Here is a 27,869-nt window from a genome sequence, read left to right as displayed (position 1 = left end):
GTGTGCCACAAGTTTCTATTTTGGGACCTTTATGGTTTCTGCTATCTGCTCTCTCTTCCACACATTTTAAGCACAATTCTTATCACTGCTATACAAATGACATTAAGTTGTATTTCTTTTTAAGATATTTATTAGCTACATATCTATTATACCTGCTTAGACTCCATTAAAAGTTGAAAAGCTTACAATTTTCTCCAACTTAATGAAGAAAAAAACTGAAGTCTTTGTGTCCCCAATGGATTTCTTCCACTTTTGCCAAATCTTCTGTCATGGGCCTTAGAGTAACTCCTGACTCATCCTCACTCGGGATGCTCATGTTAAAGATTTCTGGTTTGCTCTTGCTTTTATCACTAAGTTAACTTCCAGTGTGTCACACTCTGACATGTAAATTGTTATTCATGCTTTTATTTAATCACACCTCAGTTATTATAATTCATTGTTCACTTGTGTTCACAAAACGTCTTTGGAACGTCTGCAGGTTGTTCACAATGATTCTGCGAGGCTTCTGACTAAGTCTTATAAATACTCACATGTCACACTGTAGCTAACTGAGCCCCCAGCCTGATTTCTGTGGGCTCAGTGATCCCTTTTAAAAAGCAGTTACATTTTTTTATAAGATTGCTTTTGGCTAACTTGTATAAATAAGTTTTAGCATTTCTGTTGTGAAGCACTTTGTGATATCTTTAAATGTTATGTTCACTTACTTTAGCACTGGCTTCATTTTTTCAGAAGATAGTCAGTGTTTTATATTGTCTATGATGGTGCCTTGAAGATTTCCATGAACTCTAGCGACTGTATCAGGACATCTTAAAAAAAATAAGGCCGCACAACTATAACTCAGTTATCTTGGTCAAAGAGGTTTTTTGTTGTTGGTGTTGTTGGTGTTTTTTAAGTCACCCCATTCCGAGTTGTTGTGAAGAAAATTATCAACAGAGGCCAAACTGGATTTGCAATGGAAACATGCTTTTTAATGATGTAAAGTCGGGCATTTAAACATGGGAGCTGTAAGTGGCGCCTAGAGGTACTGCAGTTTTCCCCACTTGCACATTGGTCTCATTTTTCGGCTCTTGAGGTTGCCCCATCTTCTGAAAGTACCTTCTCATTTCCCCCCTCCATCTCTGTCTCCATATGCTGCAACAACTCCCCCTTGTGTTCCCGACTGATACTTACACACACAGGTCTCCTGAATTTGAGGGGAGGATCCGAGGGTGGAGCTCCACCTCTCTGCGCTCTGCTCACAGACACAGGTATGGTTTTTTGTTTTTTTTTGGTTTTTTTGGAGCCAAGTCTGTAATCCAAGGCCAGCAGCAGAGCATGAAGAGATTGTCCTGACGTTGTCAGTGTTGGGAGTGACATGGGCAGTAAAGATAATCGGCTGCATAGTCATGTATCCAGATGTTTCGCTTAACCAAGATGCAAAATAGATTTTAGGAGCCTACATAACCATGGGGAGTGTTTTGGCTGATGTTTTTCTGCTGCTGCTGGTCTCCACCGGACACGTTTATGGAGGTAGGTTCCTGCAGAGGAAAAAAATACTCCTTGTCTTAAACTAGATGTAAAAGTTAAACCTGGCATTTGTTTCAATACATTATAGCAACGTGATACATTATAGCAACGTGAGAAAACTTTCACCTTTAGATGCATGTGAAAAATAATTCTTAAGGGTTCTTGGCGTGTATTTTATACATTACTGCTGCGCTGAAATGATTTCCATCATTATAGAGACAAAAGAAGGTTTTGCTGGTGTTATTTAGGCCTGTTTATTTTTTTTACAACCTTTGATTTACTTCAAATGGATCTGGCAGTTGGTTGCTTATTATCTAATCCTGTCTAACATTGCAGACTGGTGACATATGGCATTATGATGGATTATATTTGGGGGAGAATGCTTGCCCTTATGAATTTGCGGCAACATGGTTAGTTGAGCTGATGCCAGGAATTTTACATTTTTGGTGGTGGTAATCCTCGCAAATACAGCTTTGATCTTAACTCTTAAGCTCTTCTCTGCAATGCATTTCTTTGTCCAAGAAAACAATATGTCATTTTCTCCACTACAGGTATCTGCCACTTAAATATAAACACTTAACAACATTTGGAAAGTTTTTGTATGCGTGCAAAACTTTCTAATGGTCACCAGCTTTGCCTCGGGCAGTTACACATGTCTCTGTACCACACCTGCTTGTCAGAGCACATAAGTGACTTGCATTCACATTGGAGATGTCTGCGAGTGTAGGAAGATTATTAATAATCCAATGTTCACTGCTATCATAGAGGCAGATTAGGGATGCATGGAAAGACGTGGGTTATACTGACAGCGGGCTTATAGGCTTTATGCAGAGCAGCATGCTGGGCCAGTCTGCTGACTGAGTACTTCACACTGCAGCACATATAGTCAATAAAAGCTTTCATAGCAAAGTATTCCCACTCAGAGATAAGAAGGGATTTTAAGAAAAAAATATTAAGCCACTGTGACATATGTTACACTGCAGACACATAAATGTAAATACTTTTTCTCATTCTAAAATTTTGTACCAACATTACAATTTCCCTACATTTACAAAATATACATGAAAAAAATAAATTCTGTGTTAAAGTTATTTACAGCAAGCACGCGCAAAAACACCTAAATGTTAGATGTGTAACCAAAAGCACAAAAATATGTTTAGAGACCAAATACACGTCTTAACAAAGTTAATAGACCACCACCCAGAGTAAGATTTATGCCTAAATTAACATTAGTATTAGCACTCACCAAAATCATTTTTGAATGTGTCTGTAACTGTTAGTCCACCAGTAAAATATAATTATTGTTTTTTTCAAACATTTTACAAAAAAGCTGAAAGAAATAGTGAAGAGCATTCTTATTATTTTTTCAAATTTAGATACCAAATTACAGTTTTTACTTGTATTGCTGTAACAGAAACAAATTCATTTTAGTGGTTGAATGTTGTGCTTGATCAATTTTTGACTTTTCTAAGAATTCCAGTGTGTCAGCTCAAATTTGCCTATAAAAAGTGAAATTAGTTTGTTATTTGCTTAATAAACACAAGTTATAAGTTTAAACAAAGTTTTGATAGATTTGTTGTTATGACAGGTAGTCTAATAGATTTGTTAATCTTAACTAATTAATAGTTAAGATTATACAGGCCTGGATTGTTAATATTTTTCCTGTGCGATGTGGAAACAAACAAACTTTAATTCACCTTTAAAATGCATTGATTTTTTTGCCACCCTTTTTTGTCATATAAATTGTCCCTTTATTTCCATTTTGTGGTCACTGCCTCTGCAGTGTTGTGCTGTCTGCTTTTACAGAGCTTTGAATCATTTTTAGTGTCACCAAACTGCAGCTGCATGCATCCAGACACATGGCTCTGACCTCTATCCATTGAACGTCACAGTTTGCACAAATGGACAGTCAGAGAGCGTGTCGCTGCTTTGTAGATCAAATCGATGATGCTAAAGACACTCGTACTTTTTTGGTGCTCATTTATAGTTAGTGGTAGATATGCTGGCCTCATTGATAGATAAAAGTATGCTGTAATTACATGCTTATAAAGCCAGAGACGGGCAAGCATCCTCTGTATTTAATTATAAAGATCATTGGACTACAGGTGAATAAAAACAGAAGTAATGGAAATGCTTCTTGAATTTTTGTCAGCACTAATTCATGGCTCATGAATATCAAATACTTTATATATGATCTATATAAAATGCTGATGTTGTAATTGAAAGAGATCTGCCACCACAACTGTTTGGGTTTAAACTGTAAGAAACAAATGTTTAAAATTGTGGGTAAAATTACAAAATAGTGTATTGCATGGACTGTCTTGTAATTATAAAGCAGTTTTTGTCATTCACAGAAATAACTATTTAGAAATTATTAAAAAATAAGTAAATAAAAACCTCAAAAAACAAAAACCTCAAAAAACAAAAAAACCCAGGAATTTCTTTGGAAAATCTTTTTTTTTCCTTTTACTGTCATTTAATTTATCTATAATAACTTTGGTGTAGTATGAATGGCCACGGAGATGGTTTTTATCATTAGAAAATACTGTGATGCCTTTTAAAAAGATGAACTTGTGCTTTAACACTATGCTTTACTGTGTTTAGTGCAAATATAATCATGCTATCATGCTAAAATGTGAAAATCCTAGCATGTGCTCTGCTGTATAAGTACAGATTTACTAAGCCACAGTCATGCCTCACTTTGTCTTTTTGACATCTGTCATGCAATATAGTGCACATATTGCCTTGATTAAAACTCCTTCTAATGTATATTTTTCCCATAGTTTCCCATTGAAGTTAATGGTATGTATTTTGAACTAAAAGACCAATCTGCGTCATCTGGGTCAATGGTGGGGTCTAATGACGTCTAATGAACCCCTACAGAATGCATTAGTTGTCATTAATTGACTTCAGATAGCAGGTACAGAGTGCACATAGTGACAGATCAGTCAATGCAGGTTAATGGAAGAGTTTTTTCCTGGTAGAAGGTCTATAATCACCACCAGATCGCTATGAGGGCTTCCTGTATGGTAGCAAATGAAATTAAGCTTAATCCTGAAACATGGCTGTCAGAGCATCTTTGATTAACTACACGATGTTTTAGTGATTTCGTGACAGCTCAGGCTTCAATTTATATCTGTCTTTTTTGTTGTTGTTGTTGCACTGCTGCAGTTTCATTCTACGGAGATGGCTACATCTACCTGCGGACAGTTGAGACGTCCATACAGACGTTAATCCATGTTCGATTTCGAACCTCCAGTCAGTCAGGGCTGCTGCTTTTGGCAGCAGGACACACAGACTTCATGCTTCTGGAGCTGATCTCTGGGTACCTGCAGGTAGGAGGTTATAACACAGAAGAAACTAATCTTCTTTATCTCAAAGACACAAAAAATGTGAGACAAAGTGTATCACTGTGAGACAAGGTAAGATAAAGGCTATATCCATTTCAATAAAATGGCTACGGATTAGTGAAAACTGTCCAGGGGCCGACGTAAAAAAAGGGAAAAAAGGGTAAAAATTGTCCCTCGGGCCATTTTAGCTCATTAAATATGCTGGAATTTACTATCCAGAAGAAGACCAGCCAGAAGATTAAACCCAGAAATCTTGGCGTCAAATTGCTCAGCGAGTGGGGGGAAAAGTAACCCCCCCGGCACTGCTTTAATTCCAGACAAGTTCATACACGAGTGAGGTTAAGACAGAAAACCACAATAGCTTAATAAAAATACCAAGTACAAGTCACTGGTGCTGTTAGAGAGATCTCAGTTGCATTTCTATTTGTGGAAAAGCCTTCATTTTCTTCATTTTGTTTTTTATGTACACACATACAGTGGGGCAAAAAAGTATTTAGTCAGCCACCGATTGTGCAAGTTCCCCCACTTAAAATGATGACAGAGGTCAGTAATTTGCACCAGAGGTACACTTCAACTGTGAGAGACAGAATGTGAAAAAAAAATCCATGAATTCACATGGTAGGATTTGTAAAGAATTTATTCGTAAATTAGGGTGGAAAATAAGTATTTGGTCACCTCAAACATGGAAAATCTCTGGCTCTCACAGACCTGTAACGTCTTCTGTAAGACGCTTTTCTGTCCCCCACTCGTTACCTGTATGAATGGCACCTGTTTGAACTCATCATCTGTATAAAAGACACCTGTCCACAGCCTCAAACAGTCAGACTCCAAACTCCGCCATGGCCAAGACCAAAGAGCTTTCGAAGGACACCAGGAAAAGTATTGTAGACCTGCACCAGACTGGGAAGAGTGAATCTACAATAGGCAAGCAGCTTGGTGTGAAAAAATCAACTGTGGGAGCAATCATCAGAAAATGGAAGACATACAAGACCACTGATAATCTCCCTCGATCTGGGGCTCCACACAAGATCTCATCCCGTGGGGTCAAAATGATCATGAGAACGGTGAGCAAAGATCCCAGAACCACACGGGGGGACCTGGTGAATGACCTGCAGAGAGCTGGGACCAAAGTAACAAAGGTCACCATCAGTAACACACTACAACGGCAGGGAATCAAATCCCGCAGTGCCAGACGTGTTCCGCTGCTGAAGCCAGTGCATGTCCAGGCCCGTCTGAAGTTTGCCAGAGAGCACATGGATGATACAGCAGAGGATTGGGAGAATGTCATGTGGTCAGATGAAACCAAAGTAGAACTTTTTGGTATAAACTCAACTCGTCGTGTTTGGAGGAAGAAGAATACTGAGTTGCATCCCAAGAACACCATACCTACTGTGAAGCATGGGGGTGGAAACATCATGCTATGGGGCTGTTTTTCTGCCAAGGGGACAGGACGACTGATCCGTGTTAAGGACAGAATGAATGGGGCCATGTATCGTGAGATTTTGAGCCAAAACCTCCTTCCATCAGTGAGAACTTTGAAGATGAAACGAGGCTGGGTCTTCCAACATGACAATGATCCAAAACACACTGCCCGGGCAACAAAGGAGTGGCTCCGTAAGAAGCATTTGAAAGTCCTGGAGTGGCCTAGCCGGTCTCCAGACCTCAACCCCATAGAAAATCTGTGGCGGGAGTTGAAAGTCCGTGTTGCTTGGCGACAGCCCCAAAACATCACTGCTCTCGAGAAGATCTGCATGGAGGAATGGGCCAAAATACCAGCTACTGTGTGTCCAAACCTGGTAAAGACCTATAGTAAACGTTTGACCTCTGTTATTGCCAACAAAGGTTATGTTACATGCTCCACCTGGAGACTCTGTTGTCCTGCTGGGAGACTTCAATGCTCACGTGGGTAACGACAGCGAGACCTGGAGGGGCATGATTGGGAGGAACGGCCTCCCTGATCTGAACCCGAGCGGTGCTCTGTTATTGGACTTCTGTGCTAACCACAGTTTGGCCATAACGAACACCCTGTTCGAACATAAGAGTGTCCATAAGTGCACGTGGCACCAGGACGCTCTAGGCCGTAGGTCGATGATCGATTTTGTAATCGTATCAGCAGACCTGCGACCATATGTTCTGGACACTCGGGTAAAGAGAGGGGCTGAGCTGTCAACTGATCACCACCTGGTGGTGAGTTGGATCAGGTGGCGGGGGAGGACGCTGGACAGACCTGGTGCACCTAAACGCGTAGTGAGGGTGTGCTGGGAACGTCTAGCAGAGGCCCCAGTCCGCGAGATCTTCAACGCACACCTCCGGCAGAGCTTCAACAGCATTCCGAGGGAGACTGGGGACATTGAGTCCGAATGGACCATGTTCAGCGTCTCCATTGCCGAAGCTGCTGCATTGAGCTGCGGCCGCAAGGTGGTGGGTGCCTGCCGTGGTGGTAATCCCCGAACCAAATGGTGGACACCAGAGGTGAAGGGAGCCACCAGGCTGAAGAAGGAGTCCTATCGGGCTTGGTTAGCCTGTGGGACTCCGGAGGCAGCCGACAGGTATCGACAGGCCAAGCGGAATGCGGCTCGGGCAGTGGCTGAAGCAAAAACTCGGGTGTGGGAGGAGTTCGGAGAGGCCATGGAAAAATACTTTCGGACTGCCTCGAAGAGATTCTGGCAAACCGTCAGACGTCTCAGGAGGGGAAAGCGGTGCTCTACCTGCACTGTGTATAGTGCTGGCGGAGCGCTGCTGACGTCGACTGAGAAAATTGTCAGGCGGTGGAAGGAATACTTCGAGGACCTCCTTAATCCCACTGACACGTCTTCCGAGGAGGAAGCAGAGTCTGGGGATGAGGGGAATGACCCGCCAATTTCCGGGGGCGAGGTCACTGAGGCAGTTAAACAACTCCTTGGTGGCAGAGCCCCTGGTGTTGATGAGGTCCGCCCCGAGTTCCTGAAGGCTCTGGACGTTGTAGGGCTGTCCTGGTTGACACGCCTCTGCAATGTTGCGTGGAGATCAGGGGCAGTACCTGTGGACTGGCAGACCGGGGTGGTGGTCCCCATCTTTAAGAAAGGGGACCGGAGGGTGTGTTCCAACTACAGGGGGATCACACTCCTCAGCCCCCCTGGGAAAGTCTATGCCAGGGTGCTGGAAAGGAGAGTTCGTCCGTTAGTCGAACCTCGGATACAGGAGGAACAATGCGGTTTTCGTCCTGGTCGCGGAACACTGGACCAGCTCTTTATCCTCTCCAGGATACTTGAGGGTGCATGGGAGTTTGCCCAACCAGTCTACATGTGTTTTGTGGACTTGGAGAAGGCATTCGACCGTGTCCCTCGGGGTGTCCTGTGGGAGGTGTTGCGGGAATATGGGGTGTCTGGCCCATTGCTACGGGCCATTCGATCCCTATACAACCGTTGCAAGAGCTTGGTTCGCATTGCCGGCAATAAGTCGGACTCGTTCCCGGTGGGTGATGGGCTTCGCCAGGGCTGCCCTTTGTCTCCGGTTCTGTTCATAATTTTTATGGACAGGATTTCTAGGCGCAGCCAAGTGGCGGAGGGCTTTCGCTTTGGTGGCCTCAGAATCTCATCTCTGATTTTTGCAGATGATGTGGTTCTGTTGGCTTCATCGGGTGAAGGCCTCCAGCTCGCACTGGAACGGTTCGCAGCCGAGTGTGAAGCAGCGGGAATGAGGATCAGCACCTCCAAATCCGAGGCCATGGTTCTCAGCCGGAAAAGGGTGGAGTGCCCACTCCGGGTCGGGGATGAGTTCCTGCCCCAAGTGGAGGAGTTCAAGTATCTCGGGGTCTTGTTCGCAAGTGATGGGAGAAGGGAGCCGGAGATCGACAGACGGATTGGGGCTGCAGCTGCAGTAATGTGGACGTTGCACCGGTCCGTCGTGGTGAAGAGGGAGCTGAGTGTAAAAGCGAAGCTCTCAATTTACCGGTCGATCTACGTCCCTACCCTCACCTATGGCCACGAGCTGTGGGTAGTGACCGAAAGAACGAGATCGCGGATACAAGCGGCAGAAATGAGCTTCCTCCGAAGGGTGGCTGGCCTCTCCCTTAGAGATAGGGTGAGAAGTTCGGCCATCCGGGAGGGGCTCAGAGTAGAGCAGCTGCTGCTCCACATCGAAAGGAGCCAGCTGAGGTGGTTCGGGCATCTGACAAGGATGCCCCCTGGGCGCCTCCTGGGTGAGGTGTTCCAGGCATGTCCCACCGGGAGGAGGCCCCGGGGCAGACCCAGGACACGCTGGAGAGATTATATCTCTCGGCTGGCCTGGGAACGCCTTGGTATTCCCCCGGACAAGCTGGAGGAGGTGGCTGGGGAGAGGGAGGTCTGGGCCTCTTTGCTTAGGCTGCTGCCCCCGCGACCCGACCCCGGACAAAGCCGATGACGATGGATGGATGGATGGATGGATGGATGGTTATGTTACAAAGTATTGAGTTGTATTTTTGTTATTGACCAAATACTTATTTTCCACCCTGATTCACGAATAAATTCTTTACAAATCCTACCATGTGGATTCATGGATTTTTTTTTCACATTCTGTCTCTCACAGTTGAAGTGTACCTCTGGTGCAAATTACTGACCTCTGTCATCATTTTAGGTGGGGGAACTTGCACAATCGGTGGCTGACTAAATACTTTTTTGCCCCACTGTATTTAACATGTGATGTGTGATATTTCGGCTTTCCTTGCAACTTTTTTGAGTTTATGAACTTTTTCCTTTTTCACCTTCCCCCTTAATCCTCAGGTGCGTCTTGATCTGGGCTCAGGTGAGCATTCGTTGCACTCAGAAAAGGGCATCCATCTCAGTGACCTGGCGTGGCACACTGTGGATCTCACCCACACCCGCCATAATATCACTATGACTGTGGACCAGAACTCCCACACCGGCCTACAAATACAGGGACCAGATCTGGAGCTCGGTGTGGAGGATGGACTCCTTGTTGGCGGGACAGCTGGATTAAAACATCTCTATCTTCACAACATCTCCTCTGGGTTTAGAGGTTGCATGGACGAAGTCGTCTTCAATCAACATGACTTACTGTCCAGTCTCAGGCCACATTCTGGGTACAAGACCGTCCATGAGGTATCTCTGGGCTGTAGTCCACAGTTTTCTGCAACAGAAGAAGATCCTGTCAGTTTTTTCAGCTCAGAAGCGTTCATGTCACTCCCACCGTGGGATGTGCTTCAAGAGGGAGTGTTTGAATGTGAACTACATCCTGCTGCAAAAGAAGAAGAAGACGGCATTGTCCTTTATAGCTCTGACAATCAAGGAGGGTTTGTTGCCATTGAGATCGTACGTGGTCATCTGGTAGCTTCGGTAGGAGGTGGAGAGGGGAGTAAAACTGAGCTGCATTCTTTAACAAATGTAAACAGCAACCACACCTGGTACACCATCCAGCTTCACTTGTTGCCTCACAGTGTTCAGCTGAAGGTAGGCAAAGAGCTGGTGAAGGCCAGTCTGAGCCCAGAGATTCAGGTCCTCCAGCTCACGGGGCCTCTCTTCGTAGGAGGGCTGGATGAAGCAGCTCGGGGACAAGCAAGGCGAGCTCGACTGATTTCTGTTCCATCTGGAGGAGAAGGAGGAGGCTCCTTTAAAGGCTGCCTCAGTGAAATCAGGGTGAACACTCAAAAAACAGGCCTACCTCATGCCACAGTCACCAAGGATGTCACTGTTGGCTGTAGGACAGGGCAGGCTCCACAGAGAGCAAGTCTCACCAGCCCAACAGATCTTCCTGGGGTTGATATCACAACTGCACAGACTAACGCGAAGAGGAGCCCTAACTTCCTGATGCTGAGGAAACTAGAAGTATCTGAGGGAGGCCGGGCACCTCTTGAACCAAAACACATAAAGGTAGTGCTGATCTGTCTTTTGAGTTTAGTGTTTTTTAAGTAATTGTGAAAATAAAAATAAGCAGCACCGATATATAATTCTCTTTGGACTCTTTGCCAGGTGAATTTGGACTTCCGTAAACTGGGCATTCATCCATCCCAGTTTATGTTCCGCGTTGAGGAACAGCCTGTTCATGGCCAGCTCCGGTTGGACCTGAGTCCAGACCCCGACAGGATTTTGGACGAGGGCCAGGAGAGGACCATCACGATAGGAATTGAGGAGAAGGACCGGACGTTCAGTATGCTGGACCTCTGGCAGGGCAGGGTGATGTACGTTCACAGCGGCTCAGAGGACCAGAGTGACTTCTTCACATTTTCAGTCTTCTCCAGCAATAAGAAGGAGCTTCCTGTGTTTCTCAAGGGCAACCGTCTGCACCAGTTCGAAATTAGCATCAGTGCTGTGAACGATGCCCCTGTGCTCAGCCTGCCAGAGGGAAACTATTTTACTCTACTCGAGAAGTCCAGACGACAGGTAGGTACAGCAAAATGTCTGAGTAATTATACGTGCAAAGATCAAAATTAATGCATTCACAATTCCCCCAGCTGACTACAGATGTGCTGAGAGCGCTAGACCCTGACAGCAGTCCTGAGGAGCTTGTTTTCAGCTCCCTGGGAAACCTCAACACTGAGGCTGGATACCTTGAGCATCAGGATTACCCTGGCAGGTTGGTGTTACGGCTTATAAAGCTTTAATGGGGCATTGCAAATCTTTTTAGATCCAGATACTGAGCTCTTTTGTGGAAGTGGCTGTTTGTGTATAATTAGTGTGGTCACTTTATACATCAGTATATTTTGCAGCATTACATAAACATTTAAGTCATTCCTAAACAGTTAATGTAATACTTTTGTGTTACCCCTTGCATTAAGGCTGAAAGCCTGCCCTTCAGTCACATCTTGCATTTGCACTCTCTCTTGTGTCTTGACAAATTTGACCAAACTGGCAAAACTAAAATTATATCAGTGCTGATTATTGAGAACATGTCTCCCAAATTTTGTTTTTCTGATGATGGGATTTTGTGTTAAAGAGTCCTTCCAAAAATTCCTGAGCCCAGATGTGGAGAGTATTTCTTCAAAGCTGGGCCAAGCCCCTCATCTGGTAAAGTGTTTGTTGGTAGGATTTTTTCACAGACATTGCACCAAGTGACAAAAACGAATTGAACCAATTTGTTTCATCCACTTGTCTTGGATGAAGTCATTTGAGTTAGTAAGCAGTATTATTCTAATTTTTTCCCGTAGTTTTCATCTTTCTACAACTTTTAACTAAAACATTTTTTGTTGTTTGTTTTGACCTCCAAGGTTTTCACCTTCTTATCTTCCAGGCCCATCAACTTGTTCTCCCTAAACGATCTAGAGGAGGGTAAGATCAGCTTTATCCACACAGGGGTCTCAACTTCTAGGCTGGCTCTTAGGGTTAGTGACGGGCAGAAGGTGAGTAAAATAGCAGCTTGTCTTTTTTTCTCATCTTATGTCTTATCCTCTCAGATGGTATTTTGCCTCTTCCCTCTCCCTTTGTCAGGTAAGCAACACAGTAGTTTTGAGGATAATAACCGTGCCACTCGAAGATAAACTGGTGAACAACACCGGACTGGAGGTGAACCAAGGCGAAGCTTCAGTCATCACCACCAATCACCTTGCAGTACAAGTTAATGTGGCTGACCCCACAGTAGAAATCTGGTATAATGTTACAGAGTTCCCACAATATGGCGAGCTGCAGAGGTTACACTCAAGCGGCGAATGGAAGCCAGCGACCTCTTTCTCCCAGAAACTTCTGGAAAAAGAACGGATTCGATACCTCAGCACCTACCGTGGCTTACAGATGCAGAATAACATCACAGACCACTTTAAATTTAAAGTCAGTATCGGTTCCCTGGCTAAACAAGAGGCTGTTTTCCCCATCGCGGTACGATGGATTCACTTCAAGATCACACGGAGTAAGATGGAGCTCAATGGCGTTCAGGCTGCTGTTCTCACTCCCGAGGACCTCCATGTGATTTCTAAGGGTGTTAAGCTCAGTGAGAGTGACCTCCATTTCAGGATGGTAACGGTACCCAAGAAAGGTCAGCTTCTCCTCAACAACAAGGCCCTACAAAGGAACTCAACCTTCAGCCAGAGGAACATCAGTGATGGTTTGGTAAGGTACGAGCTAATCAACCGGCAACATGACGACACGAGAGACACGTTCAGCTTCCAGGTGTTTTCAGCTCACTTCAACTCAACAACTTACGACTTCAGAATCAACATCAAAGCCGAGTCGACCACCGTCACTATGATAAGCAAAGGTCTCTCAGTCATGGAAGGAGGGAGTAAAGTAATCACCAGAGATATTCTGTTCACTCACACAGCGAGTAACCGGGAGGTCCTCTACAACATTATAGAGAGCCCCAGGCATGGGCACATAAGGCGGATCAACCTCTCCAACTCAACTTCAATTAACGACAACATTATGGCGTTCACGAATCAGGATATAACTGAGGAAAGGATCATGTACGTTCACGACGACAGCGAAACTAAGCAGGATTCTTTCACATTTCAGATAGTGGTTTACAAAGCTCACAAACACACGAACAAGAAAGAGGACGGAAATGGAGAACAGCACACCTTTAACATCTCAGTGCAGCTCGTCAATGATCAGAGGCCCCTCAGGGTTGTGGATAAAGTTTTCCACGTGGCACGGGAGGGCCAGAGATTGGTGACGCTGAGTGACCTGCGTTATCGTGATGATGACTCAGATTTCGAGGACAGCTGGTTGGTGTACACACGGAGGGGGATCCCCATGGGAGAGTTGGTGCTGGCCAGTGATCCTAGCCACAAGTTGTATGAGTTCACACAGCGAGACCTCGAACAGGTAAGAGCAATAATGGTATCTTTTATAGTTTGTATATTTTTTATAAAGCCTGCTAATGCTTTTTTTTTTATCGTTGGTCATGATGGCCTCCTGCTTTTTCTCATCTCAGAAAAAGGTGCTGTTTGTCCACAAAGGAGTGAGTTTTGGGCGTTTTGTGCTTTTCGTATCTGATGGGAAGCATTATGTTTCAACGCTGTTGGAGGTGATTATTCTCTTTTTTGTTTTGTTTTTTTGGTTTAATAACAATGACAGGAAGGGTAATGTTGCAGTCACGCTGAGGAAACTTGGTTGCCCACAAAGTTATTACGAGCATGTGCAATGTGATCTTGTTGCCATTAAATCGTTGTGTTGAAGACAAGGACCAAGTCTGCGGTGACTGGCAGTCAGTTGCTGACTTCAACAGTGACAGGGATAAAACATCAATAACACTGAGTCAGTCTGCCAGCAGTTTATAATTGATTGGTGTTAAGGAATTTTTATTGTTTTAATTGATTATGCTTCAAATGTTATGTTATACATATTTCACCAGACACAGCTTTCTGTTGAAACAGGAAGCTGACCCTGTGACGCTGACAAGAGATCAGTACAGAAATACATATCCGCAGAAGTTGACTTGCATTATATTATTCTTAGAAATTGACCTGCAACACACATACTCTGTGACACACACACACACAGCTTGCATGCAGACAGACATCAGGACCTGCGTAACAGGAAATGTGATTATATTTGCATATTGACGATGTAACCTATAAAAATAAACGAATACTTCAGTTCGGTGTGATTTGCTCTGAGCTTTTCACCCGTGCAGCACGTTAACCTACACAAGTGTCTCATTGTTGTTTATTCACCTGACTGTTTGTTAACTGTAAATCTCTGACAATTGGTTTCAATTTGGCAATTGCACACAATCTATTTTCAAATCTGTTTCTGTTCGCAAGCACAGAAATCTACATTAAACAGAAATTATTTTTAACTGCAAAATTACAAAGGCACTTCCTCTGGGAAACCAGTTGCTTACTTGCAATCTGAACTATTGATTCGGGCAACTATTGATTTTTTCCGAGTCATGTGATTCACTGTGATTGAACCATTAGGCCCATGACTGGCACAAATATAAAAAAGCTGAGTAAACCAAGCAGTAGAAATCTGGCAAAGATTCAGATTAGGCACTCACTATAAATTCCTATGTGATGTGATTTATTTCATTTCTATTCATACCGTTTACTTGAGAAGACACTTTAGTGTGAAAATAATGAAGTTCATGTTAGCATGATTGGTCTTCTTTTTGCTGTGGGGTGCAGGTGATGGCGCAGGATCCTTACCTGCAGGTGGAGAACAACACAGGCATCATGGTCGAGCAGGGTGGGATCACGACCCTGACCTCTGCTAACCTCAGTGTCTTCAGCAACCTTGACATCAGAGACCCACACGAAGTGACGTTTGAGGTCTTCATCCCACCTAAACATGGCGTGATCTGCTTTATTGACAGAGAGAGTGGGATTATAACAGACGCAGATGCAATTTCAATATTCACCCAGCGAGACTTGATAGCAGGGCGCCTGGTATATCGCCATGATGGCAGCCACAAGTTGTCGGATAGCTTTAATGTGACAGCAAGAGCTAGAGAACGGAGCACAGAGAGGCAGGTGGAAAGAGGGAAGAGGGAGGTACATCTAGACATTGGAGTTTCGGTAAAGATTTACCTGGAGAGTCATCAGAGGCCACCAACAGTCAGAAACAACCGGCCAGTGGTGGTGGAAGAGGGACAGAATATCTCTATAAGCAGGGACAACTTAGAGGTAAGCAAAACCAAGATCCTCACATATGCAGGTAAATTCTCTGATTATAAAATATGTTTAGTTTCATATTCAGCATCACTTTTGTGATTTTCTTTTTTTAACCAGGTGGTCCATGAAGACAGTCAGCCCTCAGAGATAGTTTTTACTGTGCACAGTCTTCCCACAGTTGGCATCATTCAGAGGTTGTCCACTGACAACAAGCATCAACGCATGAATGGAGGACAGCACTATAAAGTAGGTACCTCCATAAGAGGCATTTAAATGGAAACTGTCTGACAAAGTAGGCTAAGAGATCTCAAAAAGCAACATCATGGCACAATCTAAAGGAGCTCAAGTACAGCTGAGAAACAAAGTCACTGACACTTAGTGTTTGGTAAATGGACTGATTCATATATAGTGATTTTCTACTCTCCCGCAGTACTCAAAGCGCTCTATATAACATGCCACATTCACCCAATCACACCCATTCTCCCATGCTCTGACTCTAAACGGAGTGCTTTTTCTAATAACATTCACACACCTTTACACTCCGATGGACGCATCGGAGAGCAACTTGGGGTTAGTATCTTGCCCAAGGATACTTGGCATGCAGACTGGGGGAGCCAGGGATCGAACCAACCTTCTAATCAGTAGGTGATTTGTGATATTTCGGCCTCACAATGAGGCTGCAGTCAAGGGGTCTGTTCACTTTCTCCCTCCATGCAGGGTATCAAAAAGCAGTCAACACCCACATTCACCCAGGAGGACTTGAACCAGGGCTTGGTCATCTATCAACAGCAGACCACAGGAAGCACCAATGATTCTGTTCTGTTGGAAGCAACCAATGGGGTGACAAAGGTTGGACCTATCAGGCTGGAGATTGATATCATCCCAATCCTGCTTCCTCTGCAGGTAAAAAGGTCAAACGGAGGTCAATTTACCAAACCAGAAAGCAGTCAGTCACTACTTTCTTCTACACATTTTTTGTTTAGGTGTCCGACTTGACCCTAGATGAGGGGTCTTCTATGCCGCTGACCTCTGACATCATTAAAGTCGCCAGCCATCACTTCTCTGGGATGAACTTCCTGTATCAGGTCATCAATCCACCACGACATGGACATTTGGAGCACAGCCGCATTCCAGGGATGCCTATCACAGCTTTCACACACACTGAGGTTTGACCGAACCCACTCAAAAACCAAGTTTGATTACACACGTAGCTCGTAAAGACTGAAAGACTCCATGTGTTCATCTCAGAGGCATCAAAAAGCAGGAAAAGACCCTTTTTTACTAGAAGGGCAATCAACACAACCATGTGTTACAACTTTGAAAACATTTAATAGGCTCTTTTTTTTAAATAATTTCTCACAAATGGAGTAAACTAGGACACAGGAACAGTTGGTCATTTAATGGGTTCATCTCATGGGTGACATGGTGCTGCAGTGGTTGGCACCATTGCCTGACAGCATGAACATCCTGGGTTTGTCCACTAGCCAGTGAGACCTTTATGTTTGTCTGAGTCCTCTCATACTCTCTCACAGTCCGAAGACATGCATATAGGGTTAACTGGTGATTTTACATTGGCTGTAGGTGTGAGTGGTTATCCTGCGTCTCTTGCCCTATGGTCGCATTGATTGGCTCTATTCCAACCATGACGTTGTATTGGATAAGTGGAAAAAAATAGATGTTTTCTTCTTATACCCATGTTCTACCTGTTCACAAAACTTGTATAATCCTCATCGCTGATACTCAGGTCAAACATCCCTGATCAGGTCATGTATATTGCAAATAAAATCTAACATGAAATATACAAAAGATACACTTTCCGTTGACCTGCTGACCTTGAGCACCCTACAACAATACCTGGCAGATTTTTCCTTAAATTAAATGTAGCGCTCATCTTTGTGATAAAATGCTTCATACTATGATGTGAGCTATCATTTCATTGGATTCGTTTGTTCCATTTTCCACACAACATCTGTTTTTAGGTGGAACGGGAGTACATTTCCTACATCCACGACGGCAGTGACACCCTGAGAGACAACTTCACCATTGTGGCAAACCAGACAGAAACCAGGAAACACAGCCTGCCGTGCGCCGTTCACATCAACATCACACCTGTCAATGATGAGACCCCAGTGATTACAACCAACCACGGACTGAAGGTGGGAAAAGCCCACACACTGATAAGAAGAGCCAACACAATTGTTATTTTCAGCTAAAATTATTTCAAAGACACACTTAAATCAAAAAGTCATGAAAGAGCTTTTTTATTAGTGCATATTAAAACAAACAAAATGTATCTATGTAACTATATATCTATATCTCTTTATAGTCATGCTGAGCCAAGCTGACTTGTCGTGCTTCCTTTCTGCTCTTCAGGTGTGGGTGGGTTCTGTTACAGAGATAACCACAGGCGATCTCAGTGCGGAGGACACTGACACTCCACCTGAGGGGCTGGAGTTCATAGTGACACCACCCAGTAATGGCCACTTGGCTTTGAAGAGCGCCCCCTCCAGGCACATTCTGAACTTCACTCAAAGTCACATAGAAAGCAAGCAGCTGGTGTTTGTGCACAATGGTAAGCATGTGTTTCTGTTTTCTAAAAAGACCTTTGATTCAGCAGAGGAGTAGACCACATGTTTCTGTCTGTCTGCAGGGGCGCCGTCGGGTGGCTTTCATTTCCAAGTGAATGACGGCCTCAACTTTGCTCCTCGTCAGATCTTTAGCACAACTGCTCATTCTCTGATCCTCACCCTGCAGAGAAACCACCCGATGGAAGTCTACCCAGGTATACCTGCTCTTCCAGCTTCAATAAATCAGTAAATGACTAGATAAATAAATAAAGTGACTGATGGTTTTGAAGTCACATCTTGACCTGAAGTTAAAAAGACCCTCTGAATGGCCTCTGTACTCCACAGTCACCACATCTCAATCCAGCAGAACACCTCTGAGATGTGGTGGAACGGGACTTTCAGAAAAAAATCTCTAAGAAATGTTTCTAGCACTGTGGTGAATCTGTGTCACAAAGAATCAAGGCCGCTCTGAAGGCACAACAGTGACACGCTGATGTAATACACTGCAAATCCGCTGGGTGGCCTCGCTACTCTAAACCACAGTGCCTTATGTTCACACCAAAACCTATAAAGCACATGCGTACAGTGACACCTACTCATATGTACAGCATTTATTCTTATATATAACCACACACAACTATTTTACTTGCTTTGATGAGAAAAATTACAACATTTTGCAGTCAAGTAAAAAACAGTTTATAAAAAACGTGTTGAGAAAATTGGTGTTGAAACTGGGAATATAGATTTACTGTTAAAGGCTAAACGGTTACAGTGCTTCTAGCACATCAGTTAAAACTGCAAGAACTTGATCTAATGTGGCACTATTGGGGGGAAAAGAGAATTTGTGGCTCAAGAAAAAGTAAAACATCTCCTCCTGATCTCTCTTTTGGTTATGCTGCTATTTTAAGAACAATATGAACTACTTAGCTACAACTTTTCCGCTGACAATCAATGGACAGTCAAAGGAACGAATGAGCACAGTTAGACATTCGAGTATGAAATTTTTGTTTGATATATTTGTTTTACAATGTTATGTTCGATCTCAGGTGACAAATATATTTGAACCTTGGCTGCATTTGGCACTTTGACTCAGTGACAGGATGTCTGTAGACTAAACACGCCCTACAAAGGTGTGGGGTGGGCTTGGCGTGGGTTATTGTGTGGGCTCATGCCACAACACACATGACATCTGGCCCATATTAGGTGTAGACTACTCCTGAGTGAAATGTACAGCAAAGCAGCAGATGTTGGTCACGTTAAGGCCAAACACTCTGGCATTGTTGACGCATGGCGTCACCTGCTACTAATACATTAAACTCGGTAGATTCACTCCTTAGCATTACTTTTTTTGTTTATCCTGAAGGCTCTGTGACACCAATCTCAGACAAGGAGCTTCAGGCGGTTACTAACATTGCTGACGGCAACATCAGGAGGAACCAGTCCGTGGTCTTTGCAGTGACCTCTCCTCCTAAACTCGGCCGCCTGGTCCGACGTATGCCGGACAACTCCACAAGAAATGTTTCCACCTTTACACAGAGCATGGTAGGGATGTGTGTGTCTCCATGTGTCAGTGTTCGCTTTTTCTAAGAGGACTGACTTCTGAAAGAAATTCTCTTTTCCCTCCTCATTTATTTGGCTCTCTTAGTTGGATGATGGCGTTATCCTGTATGATCAGAACAAGCCAGAGTCAGTGGGATGGTCAGCTGCAGACACTTTTTCTTTCACGGCGTCTTTGCCTCCTGCTTCTCTTCCTCCACACACCTTCACCATCTTGATCTCCTACCAAGCCAATGAACATCATGACAGCTCTCAGCACAAGACCAGACTAATAAACAATGCAGGTACTATCTATGTTTCAAACTAATAAATATCATGTGGCAAGAAGAATATAATATAAGGGTGACTACATTTATGTCTGTATTTATCACTCAGGTGCTGTGGTGGCTGAAGGAGGCAGGGTGACAATAGACAGGTCCAAGCTTGATGCCTCTAATCTCCTGGGAAAAATCCCAGAGTCCCATCGGAAAGACCACCACATCATGTATCGTGTGATTTCTTTGCCTCGCTATGGGATTTTGTCTATTCGAGGACACAATCTCACCAGGTACATAGCTGCTCTTATTTGTCATGAAATGAACTGAAAAACAAAATTAAAATCAAAGGAATGTAATACCATATACAGTGCAAAAGTAAATATATATATATTCAATAAAAGATATATATCATTATACAGCTGGGATTAGTTTACATATACTATATCATGGCCATAAAAATTTTAATTTGAAATCATTTTGGATTTTCTCTAATCCACATGGGGTCAAATGTATACTCTTAAACATGAACATACACCCCTGTATTGGGTTAAATGTCCTTTATACCTCAGCCAGATGCTTCTGGTAGCCATCAGCAAGCTTCTGGTATAATTCTGACTGAATATCTGACCACTCCTCTTGGTAGAGTTGGTAAAGTTCATTCAAATTCCTTGGTTTCCACAAATTTTAATCGGGTTGAGGTCGGGGCTTTGAGAAGGTCATTCCAGAACCTTAATGTTAGCCTGCTTTATCAATTTTAAAACCAGTTTTGAGGTGTTTGGGATCCTGTATTTGTGTATTTGTCGTGTTAGAACCACCCAATCACGTCCAGGTTTTAGCTCCCTAGCTATTGATTTGAGGTGAACTTGAATACTTTGTAGGTGTTCCTCCTTCATCATGCCATCCTCTTTGTCCAATTATATCATTGCCACTGGCAGTGTGACGCTACTGCTACCATGCTTGATAGTTGGCACCATAATCATAGGTTTCAAAGCCCAGCCTTTACTCTTCCACACATAGCTCTTGGACAAATAGCTCAGTCTTTGTCTCATTTAACCATAAAACCTTTTACCAGAAGCCATTTGGCATGTCCATGTGAACAGATGCAAATGTTAGTTGAACTTGAAGGTGTTGATTTTTGAGCAGGGGCTTCTTTCTTGCTCTACACCTTCTTAGTCCAAACTGTCTCATTGTGGGCAGCGACGTCGGCATTCAGCAGTTTCCATTCATGTCAGGCTTGAGTCTTGGTGGTTCCTGAACATTTTAACCAATTACCTCTCATTTGAGGGTGACAGTTTGGGTATTCATCCAGACCTTGGCAAAGTAGTGACACATCCAAAGAACTTATACTTACATACAGTTGTTTGAACTGATCATCTTGAACTTTGAAGTTTTTTAGAAATGGCTGCAAGATAAGATAAGATAGATCTTTATTGTCACTCTTACCAGAACAATGAAACACAGTTTGGCATCTCTCCATTGGCAGCTTGTAGGTGGGTTTCTTTGTTGTTTGTTTGGGGGATTTTTTGCAAGTGACCTTCCCAACTTGTGTAAAGCTACAGTTCTTCTACTTAGAACTTCATTGAGTTCCTTGGATTTTTCCATTGTCACAGAGTCCAGTGACTGCTGCCTAACAAATCCTTTTTATGCTGGCAAAGAGAAATTACAATTTATAGTGAAACATGATCACTTAGGAGAAGTCAATAGGCCTCGGCCTTGTCAAGTTAAAAGACAATGCAGAACATTCAGCGCCACTTATTATTCTCTTCTTGTGTTGATTTATATATATAAATACATGCATCCATGTAAATATGAACAAAAGTATCAAATATGGCTTTTGGGTTATCGTCTTTTCTCAGGAACCAACCAGATTTTTCACAAGTCACCCTGAACAAGTTTGGCATCACATACTTCCACGATGACTCTGAGACCACAAGTGACAGCTTCACTTTTCGGGCCTGGGTGGCGCCTTTGGATCTCCCCTCTTCTTCCTCCTCATCATCCTTGTCGGCTTTTTCCTCTGACTCCTCCTCTTCTTCCAGCTCCTTTTCCTCTCTGTACTCTGCGTCATCATCTCCCTTTTCATCACTAGACACAGTTTCTCATCATCACGATAAAGACACCACAGGAGTGACAGAGATGTTCAACATCACAGTAACACCAGTCAATGACCAGCCACCACTGATCAGAAGTAGGGCTCCCAGTATGAAGGTGGTAGTGGGGGAGAGAGTCGTACTTGGACCCAGCAGTCTTCAGGTGAGTAAGTGCAAAAAGGACAAGTATAAATTTAGGTAGAGCTGCAATTTATTTTTACGTCTACAAAACTTTTACATCATTTCTTAATCCTTCACTTTTTCCATGTCGAGGTGGAGGACCATGATACTCCTCCAGAGGAGCTGCACTACCTCGTGATAAGTAAGCCCAACAATGGCTACCTGACGCTGGGGGAAAGACCGGAGCCGGTGACCTCATTCACCCAGTACGACGTCAACCACGGCCGGCTGCATTTTATACAGCAGGTGAAGAAGGTTTACTGCAGCAGTGAAGCCTAAACATGTGTCAGTGTTATGTATTTAGAAAAAAAAAATAGCGTCAGACTTACATTGTTGTAATTGTGATTGTGCAGAGATTTAAAAAGTGCTGGACATGGTTAATGCTCAATATGCCTTATTTTTGGCTAAGTGGTGCCATTATTCTGTGGTAACAAAGCAGTGAATAAAGTTCATGTTTATGTTTTTTCCACTACTAATTCCTGCATTGTGTCTTTTGTTCTTCCTTTCAATGTTTCCTCCCTTAGGGCGACCCCTCAACAGGAGTTTTCTACTTCAACGTAACAGACGGCCATCACCGTCCACTCTACAAGCTGTTTAGTTTGGAGGTTATTAAGCCCTCGGTGTCCATTGTGAACAACACTGGCCTGTCGTTGATTCAAGGCCGGACCGCGGTGGTCCTGACAACCAATCAGCTTGCAGCTCAAACCAATGGTCAGAGCCGGGCCACTGTCTCCTACACTGTCACCACACCCCCTCGCCACGGACGCATCGCTATTAACGACCAGGAGGTCACCACATTCCGCCACGAGGACCTCCAGTTTGGACGCGTCGTCTATCACATGACTGATCTCAGCGAGTCCGAGGACACCTTTCAAATTTCAGTGTCAGCCTCGTCACCTGGCATTAATTATGGAAATGTAACAGCAACGGTGAAAGTGACCGTGCGGCCTCTGATCTACCTGAGAGAGCCAGTTCGAGTCCCCAGTGGTATCGCTGTGAAACTGGGAAAAGCCATGATTGATGCCTCAGAGCTGGCGAGAATCAGCCGAGCCAACCCGGTCTTTGAGGTTCTCTCTCCACCAAAACATGGAAAACTAGTCAAGGTAAAGCCATTTGTTGTAATGAGTCGGGGTTAGACGGTCCATTTCTCCAACTGCAATGTCATAAAACTACAGTATGTCGTGTGTCTGACTGGTTTGCTGTTGACTTTCTCCTCTGCTATGTGTTTTCGTGTGTGTGTTTGTGTAGATAACATATGATCCTAACAGAGCGTCAGAGGTCCTGAAGTCATTCACATTCAGAGATGTGGTGCAAGGCCGAGTTGCCATCGAGGAGAATCTTAGTGACAGCGACAACCAGCTCCACAATAATGAATCCACGCTCACAACAGCTCAAGTCCACGCTCCCGCCACGCCTCTTAATGACTCTTTCAGCTTCCTGGTGAGGTCTGGAAACGTCCAGCCAGCAAAGGGCGAGCTTCACTTCACCATCTTACCTCATCACCAGATGCGCCACGGTCCTGGTGGTTTCAATAAAATAGACAAGATAGGTCGCGAACACACAACAGCCCGTCTACCAGCACACAACAGGACAACTGCCGGAAGAGCAGGACGGGAAGGTGGACGAGGAGGCTCTACAGCACACGGTGAGGTCACTGTGGGTTTGCACCCCCACATTTTGTCACACAAGCACCACAACAGGACACACCACAAGTTGAGGCCTCATAACCGACTGGGGAACCACACACGGAATGGGAGTCCTGGAGGGAGGTCAAAGAGCAGCGTAGAGGGAGCAGGAGGAGGTCACAGCCATGCCCCCCAGCCCCACACTCCCTCCATCCCAGAGAAACACGGTCCGGAGAACCCTCCCGACACCCAGCTGATTCATGTCGAGGTTCTGCCTCGTCCTGCGTCGGACCCCCTCCTCATTATCCTTCCGCTGCTAGCTTGTTTGCTTCTCATTATAATACTCATAGTTTTGATCCTGGTGTTCCGCCATCGCAAGGAAAAACAAGCTCGGCTTCGACTTGTCCAGGCACTCGCTGCAGTGCCGGTTCCCAATGAGGACAGCCCGTATCTGGGCAGGCCAGAGCGGAGTGTGGCTATGCCCTCAGTTATGGTCACCCCACTCGGCTCTGCAAGCTGCCCAACTTCTCCCAGGGTGCCCACAAGTCCCCAGAGGAGTCTGGCCCCTGGAATGACCTTCTGGGGGCCATTTGAGGCTGATTTAGCTGGTGGTGATAGGAATATTAGAGGCTGTAACAGTAATGAAAGAGATAATAAAACTTCTAGCAATCCACTTCCACGTACTACAGGATTCAGGACCTCTGTGAGATCTAGGTCCCCGACTCCAACTCTAAAAGAGGGCCAGTACTGGGTTTGAGGGTAGTAATGCTGAAAAAACTGTGCCTTAGAGGTGTGTTTGTAGTGTGTGTGTGTGTATATATAAGATATGTGTCTGCTTTCCAGGGAATACCAATGGTCACCTAAGGCACATCCAACCTGTTCTTTTTGGAAAGACGACAGTAAAATGTGCAATGGCCATCACATTTAAGTTACGTTGCTAATAAATATGACTTTGTTCCATTAATACTGTCTTGAAATACCCATAATCCGCGAGGTGTTACCCACTTTTAGCATTTGTTTCTAAGATGTGAAATACTCTTCTGAGTAAAGACAGAGGAAATTATTGCTTAAAAAGCTCTTCTTCCTTTTTTCTTTTTCTTTTCTTTTAAAGATTTCCTAGTTATAAGCAATGAACACAAACTGCCCTGGGTCCTTCTCAAGAAAATTACATCTTATTTTCCTTAAAGCAAAGAGTTGTTGCAATAATACATTTTATACTGAAGGAGGAAGTGAAACGTGGCCCGGGGTTCATTTCATTTAATGTGAACCACATTAACAGCAGCTATATTTTGAGTTAGCACACATATAACTGGTAATGGAAGTCACTCACCCACAGCTATTGCACGCTGTACAGATGTCAGGTGTTGCTTTTTTAAAACATATTACGTCAGCCAGTAGATCATCATGTTTGTACATACGACTAAATGTACTGTAAGCTATAACACTCATCCCACATGTACAGACACAGGCATTATTCCCTGTCCTGTACTTTCCTGTGTCCTTTTTCTTACTACTCCTGCTATGTAACTGCTTCTATGATCAATAATGATGCATTGTAAGATGTACTTGTCAATTCTGACCCCTTGTATGGCTGCATCTGTTTGCCACGCACTGTGACAGTTTTTTTAATAAAAAAATATTTCTTAAATACCCATGCTGTTTGTGCAAATCTAAACATGTTACGCTATTTTTTAGTGGCATTTCTTTTTCCTTTTATTTCCTTGTTAATGGCCAACACCAAGCATCTATGACAATAAAGTTGCCCATTTTAATACCAGAGTATTTAAACGAATGAAACCCCAACAGACAACTGACTGACTTTATTAGGTACACAGATTCAACTGCTCGTTAATGCAAATATCTAATCAGTCAATTACAGTTCGGCAAATCACTGCATTTAGTTATGTAGACATGGTCAAGACAACATGCTGGAGTTCCAACAGATCATCAGCAGATGTCGCAAAAAAGAGGTAATATCCAGCAGGCATCTCTGTGGGGGAAAAATACTGTTTATGCCAGTCAGCTTTGAGCAGAAGGCAATAGTAAGAACCATTCGTTATAACCAAGGAATGCAGATAAGCATTTCTGAAGAGCAGATGGGCAGCAGCAGCAGAAGACCACACTGGGTGCCACTCCCATCAGTTACAAACAGGAAGCTGAGGTGACAATTCACAGAGGCTCACCAAAATTGGACAACAGAAGATATTACCTGGTTCTGATGAGTTCCTGCTACAAAGGCGTATTAGTGCCGCATTTTGAGAATAAAGTTGAAAAAAAAAGAAAAAGCAGCCGTGGCAAAATTATATTTTTTTCTTAATGTGGCCTTAATACTCTGTCACACCCGGCTGTGACGTTCAGATGGCAGAGCCAGGATTCGTTGTACACAACATGAATGAGTGCAGAAAACTTGTTTCTCTACATGTATATCTGTGGCCAGGCATGCACGTGACAAGCGTTAACACCATAACATACACCAAAAATTCTGAATGCATTGCACTGTAGAATTCCACGTAGATTCTTAATCTGGTCACATGCATAACATCTGGGGTGAGTCAAATTTTTTGTATTACCGCTCCACAACCCTCATCTCTGACCTTTAAAACTCAATGAATCAGGCAGCGTTTAGAGAGCAGTACCCCAGAAAGGTCTTGTTTTTTTTGTTTGTTTCTTTTGCAGGTAAGTCTGAACGCATTCTGAACAAAGCACAATTTCAAAGTAAAATCAAGACTGAGTGGAGGGGAGAAAGAGGACAGTCTAAATAATGAAGGGCCTGCAGTTGGAGTAACCTGATCTGCAGTCTTTGAACTCTGGTGTCAGATAGCAAGGAGTGAAGTGGTCCCTTCACCAGAGAAAACAAGAGATGAGAGACTTTTCTCTAGGAAGGGTAACATCACTCTAATCACATTAGATTTGGTAAATTCAGTGCACTCATCAAGCAATTATGCCAATTGTGTTGTTTTTTTTTTTTGTCTTGCATAATCAGTGAACAGAAACAAAAACCAAATCAAACATGCTCTTTCATGCCTGTTTGTGCAACAGCTGTCAGGTAACGTGCATAAAGAAACATACTTCTGATGGGAGGAGATATTTAGTATGAACCTGTTCCATGAACGGGCAAGAATGTGACAGTAAAGTGCCAACGTATGTCCCCTCCTTAGCACAGTCATTAGTGTGGATATGCAGTGATGTGCATGTTAACCCTCTGGTTAACTCTGTCTTAATGTATCTTGGGTGATTAAAGCAAAAGTGCAAAGAGAAGTGCAGCTAAAGTTTTTCAGGGAGTAAATACGTAAAGTAATAGATTACTGTTTTAATGTTAATGTGGACTGTACTTTTCTGGCTTTTTCTGTTCTAACTGTATTTGAATTTTGATACTGAAGTCACTGTGTTGGTGTAACTGAACGCTACACGGGCTTTCAGATAAAGGAACATGGACAGCTGTAGAAAACATGGATGAGAAGTTGTTTAAGTTACACCATTTGGTAGCCTGATTCAAAGAATCACAGGTAGTGGGTAACCATACAGTAGTGTCTGCATAAACAAGCCTGCATTGTTCCAAATCAGAGGTCACGTGGAAATCAGTTTGGGCAGAGCCTCATGTTCACCCTCTGATAATGAACTTTACATCATTTGAACTTACAGTGGGGCAAAAAAGTATTTAGTCAGCCACCGATTGTGCAAGTTCCCCCACCTAAAATGATGACAGAGGTCAGTAATTTGCACCAGAGGTACACTTCAACTGTGAGAGACAGAATGTGAAAAAAAAATCCATGAATCCACATGGTAGGATTTGTAAAGAATTTATTCGTAAATCAGGGTGGAAAATAAGCATTTGGTCAATAACAAAAATACAACTCAATACTTTGTAACATAACCTTTGTTGGCAATAACAGAGGTCAAACGTTTACTATAGGTCTTTACCAGGTTTGCACACACAGTAGCTGGTATTTTGGCCCATTCCTCCATGCAGATCTTCTCGAGAGCAGTGATGTTTTGGGGCTGTCGCCGAGCAACACGGACTTTCAACTCCCGCCACAGATTTTCTATGGGGTCGAGGTCTGGAGACTGGCTAGGCCACTCCAGGACTTTCAAATGCTTCTTACGGAGCCACTCCTTTGTTGCCCGGGCGGTGTGTTTTGGATCATTGTCATGTTGGGAGACCCAGCCTCGTTTCATCTTCAAAGTTCTCACTGATGGAAGGAGGTTTTGGCTCAA

The 27,869-nt window shown here is 43.7% G+C and overlaps 1 protein-coding gene across 1 annotated transcript; it reads left to right on the top strand.

Moving 5' to 3' along the window:
• The first annotated feature begins 1,218 nt into the window (after window positions 1-1,218).
• On the top strand, window positions 1,219-25,306 carry LOC147325714 (chondroitin sulfate proteoglycan 4-like). Its single transcript, XM_086300357.1, has 22 exons — window positions 1,219-1,509; window positions 4,678-4,841; window positions 9,599-10,705; window positions 10,805-11,215; window positions 11,287-11,408; window positions 12,063-12,171; window positions 12,260-13,588; window positions 13,698-13,790; window positions 14,893-15,390; window positions 15,496-15,624; window positions 16,096-16,281; window positions 16,362-16,544; window positions 17,358-17,534; window positions 17,752-17,950; window positions 18,029-18,160; window positions 19,309-19,487; window positions 19,591-19,786; window positions 19,878-20,049; window positions 21,616-22,012; window positions 22,123-22,275; window positions 22,554-23,132; window positions 23,278-25,306. The coding sequence occupies exons 1-22, from the start codon at window positions 1,446-1,448 to the stop codon at window positions 24,409-24,411; spliced, it is 7,713 nt and encodes a 2,570-aa protein (XP_086156483.1). The 5' UTR covers window positions 1,219-1,445; the 3' UTR covers window positions 24,412-25,306.
• Window positions 25,307-27,869: the final 2,563 nt, after the last annotated feature.

Source organism: Aulonocara sp. 'chitande type north' Nkhata Bay, linkage group LG7 (genome assembly GCF_057382095.1).
Source record: "Aulonocara sp. 'chitande type north' Nkhata Bay isolate Kocher_YH1m ecotype deep benthic linkage group LG7, A_spYH_male_GT1.1, whole genome shotgun sequence".
Classification (NCBI taxonomy): domain Eukaryota; kingdom Metazoa; phylum Chordata; class Actinopteri; order Cichliformes; family Cichlidae; genus Aulonocara; species Aulonocara sp. 'chitande type north' Nkhata Bay.
Note: the sequence above shows the minus strand (reverse complement) of the source record. Positions and strands in the feature narration are given on the sequence as shown.

Coding starts and splice junctions, on each gene's coding strand:
- LOC147325714 (XM_086300357.1), top strand. CDS start 1,446: ATGGGGAGTGTTTTGGCTGATGTTTTTCTGCTGCTGCTGGTCTCCACC. Junction 11,409..12,062: donor CATCAGGATTACCCTGGCAG/GTTGGTGTTACG, acceptor CTTATCTTCCAG/GCCCATCAACTTGTTCTCCC. Junction 18,161..19,308: donor CCCGATGGAAGTCTACCCAG/GTATACCTGCTC, acceptor TTTATCCTGAAG/GCTCTGTGACACCAATCTCA.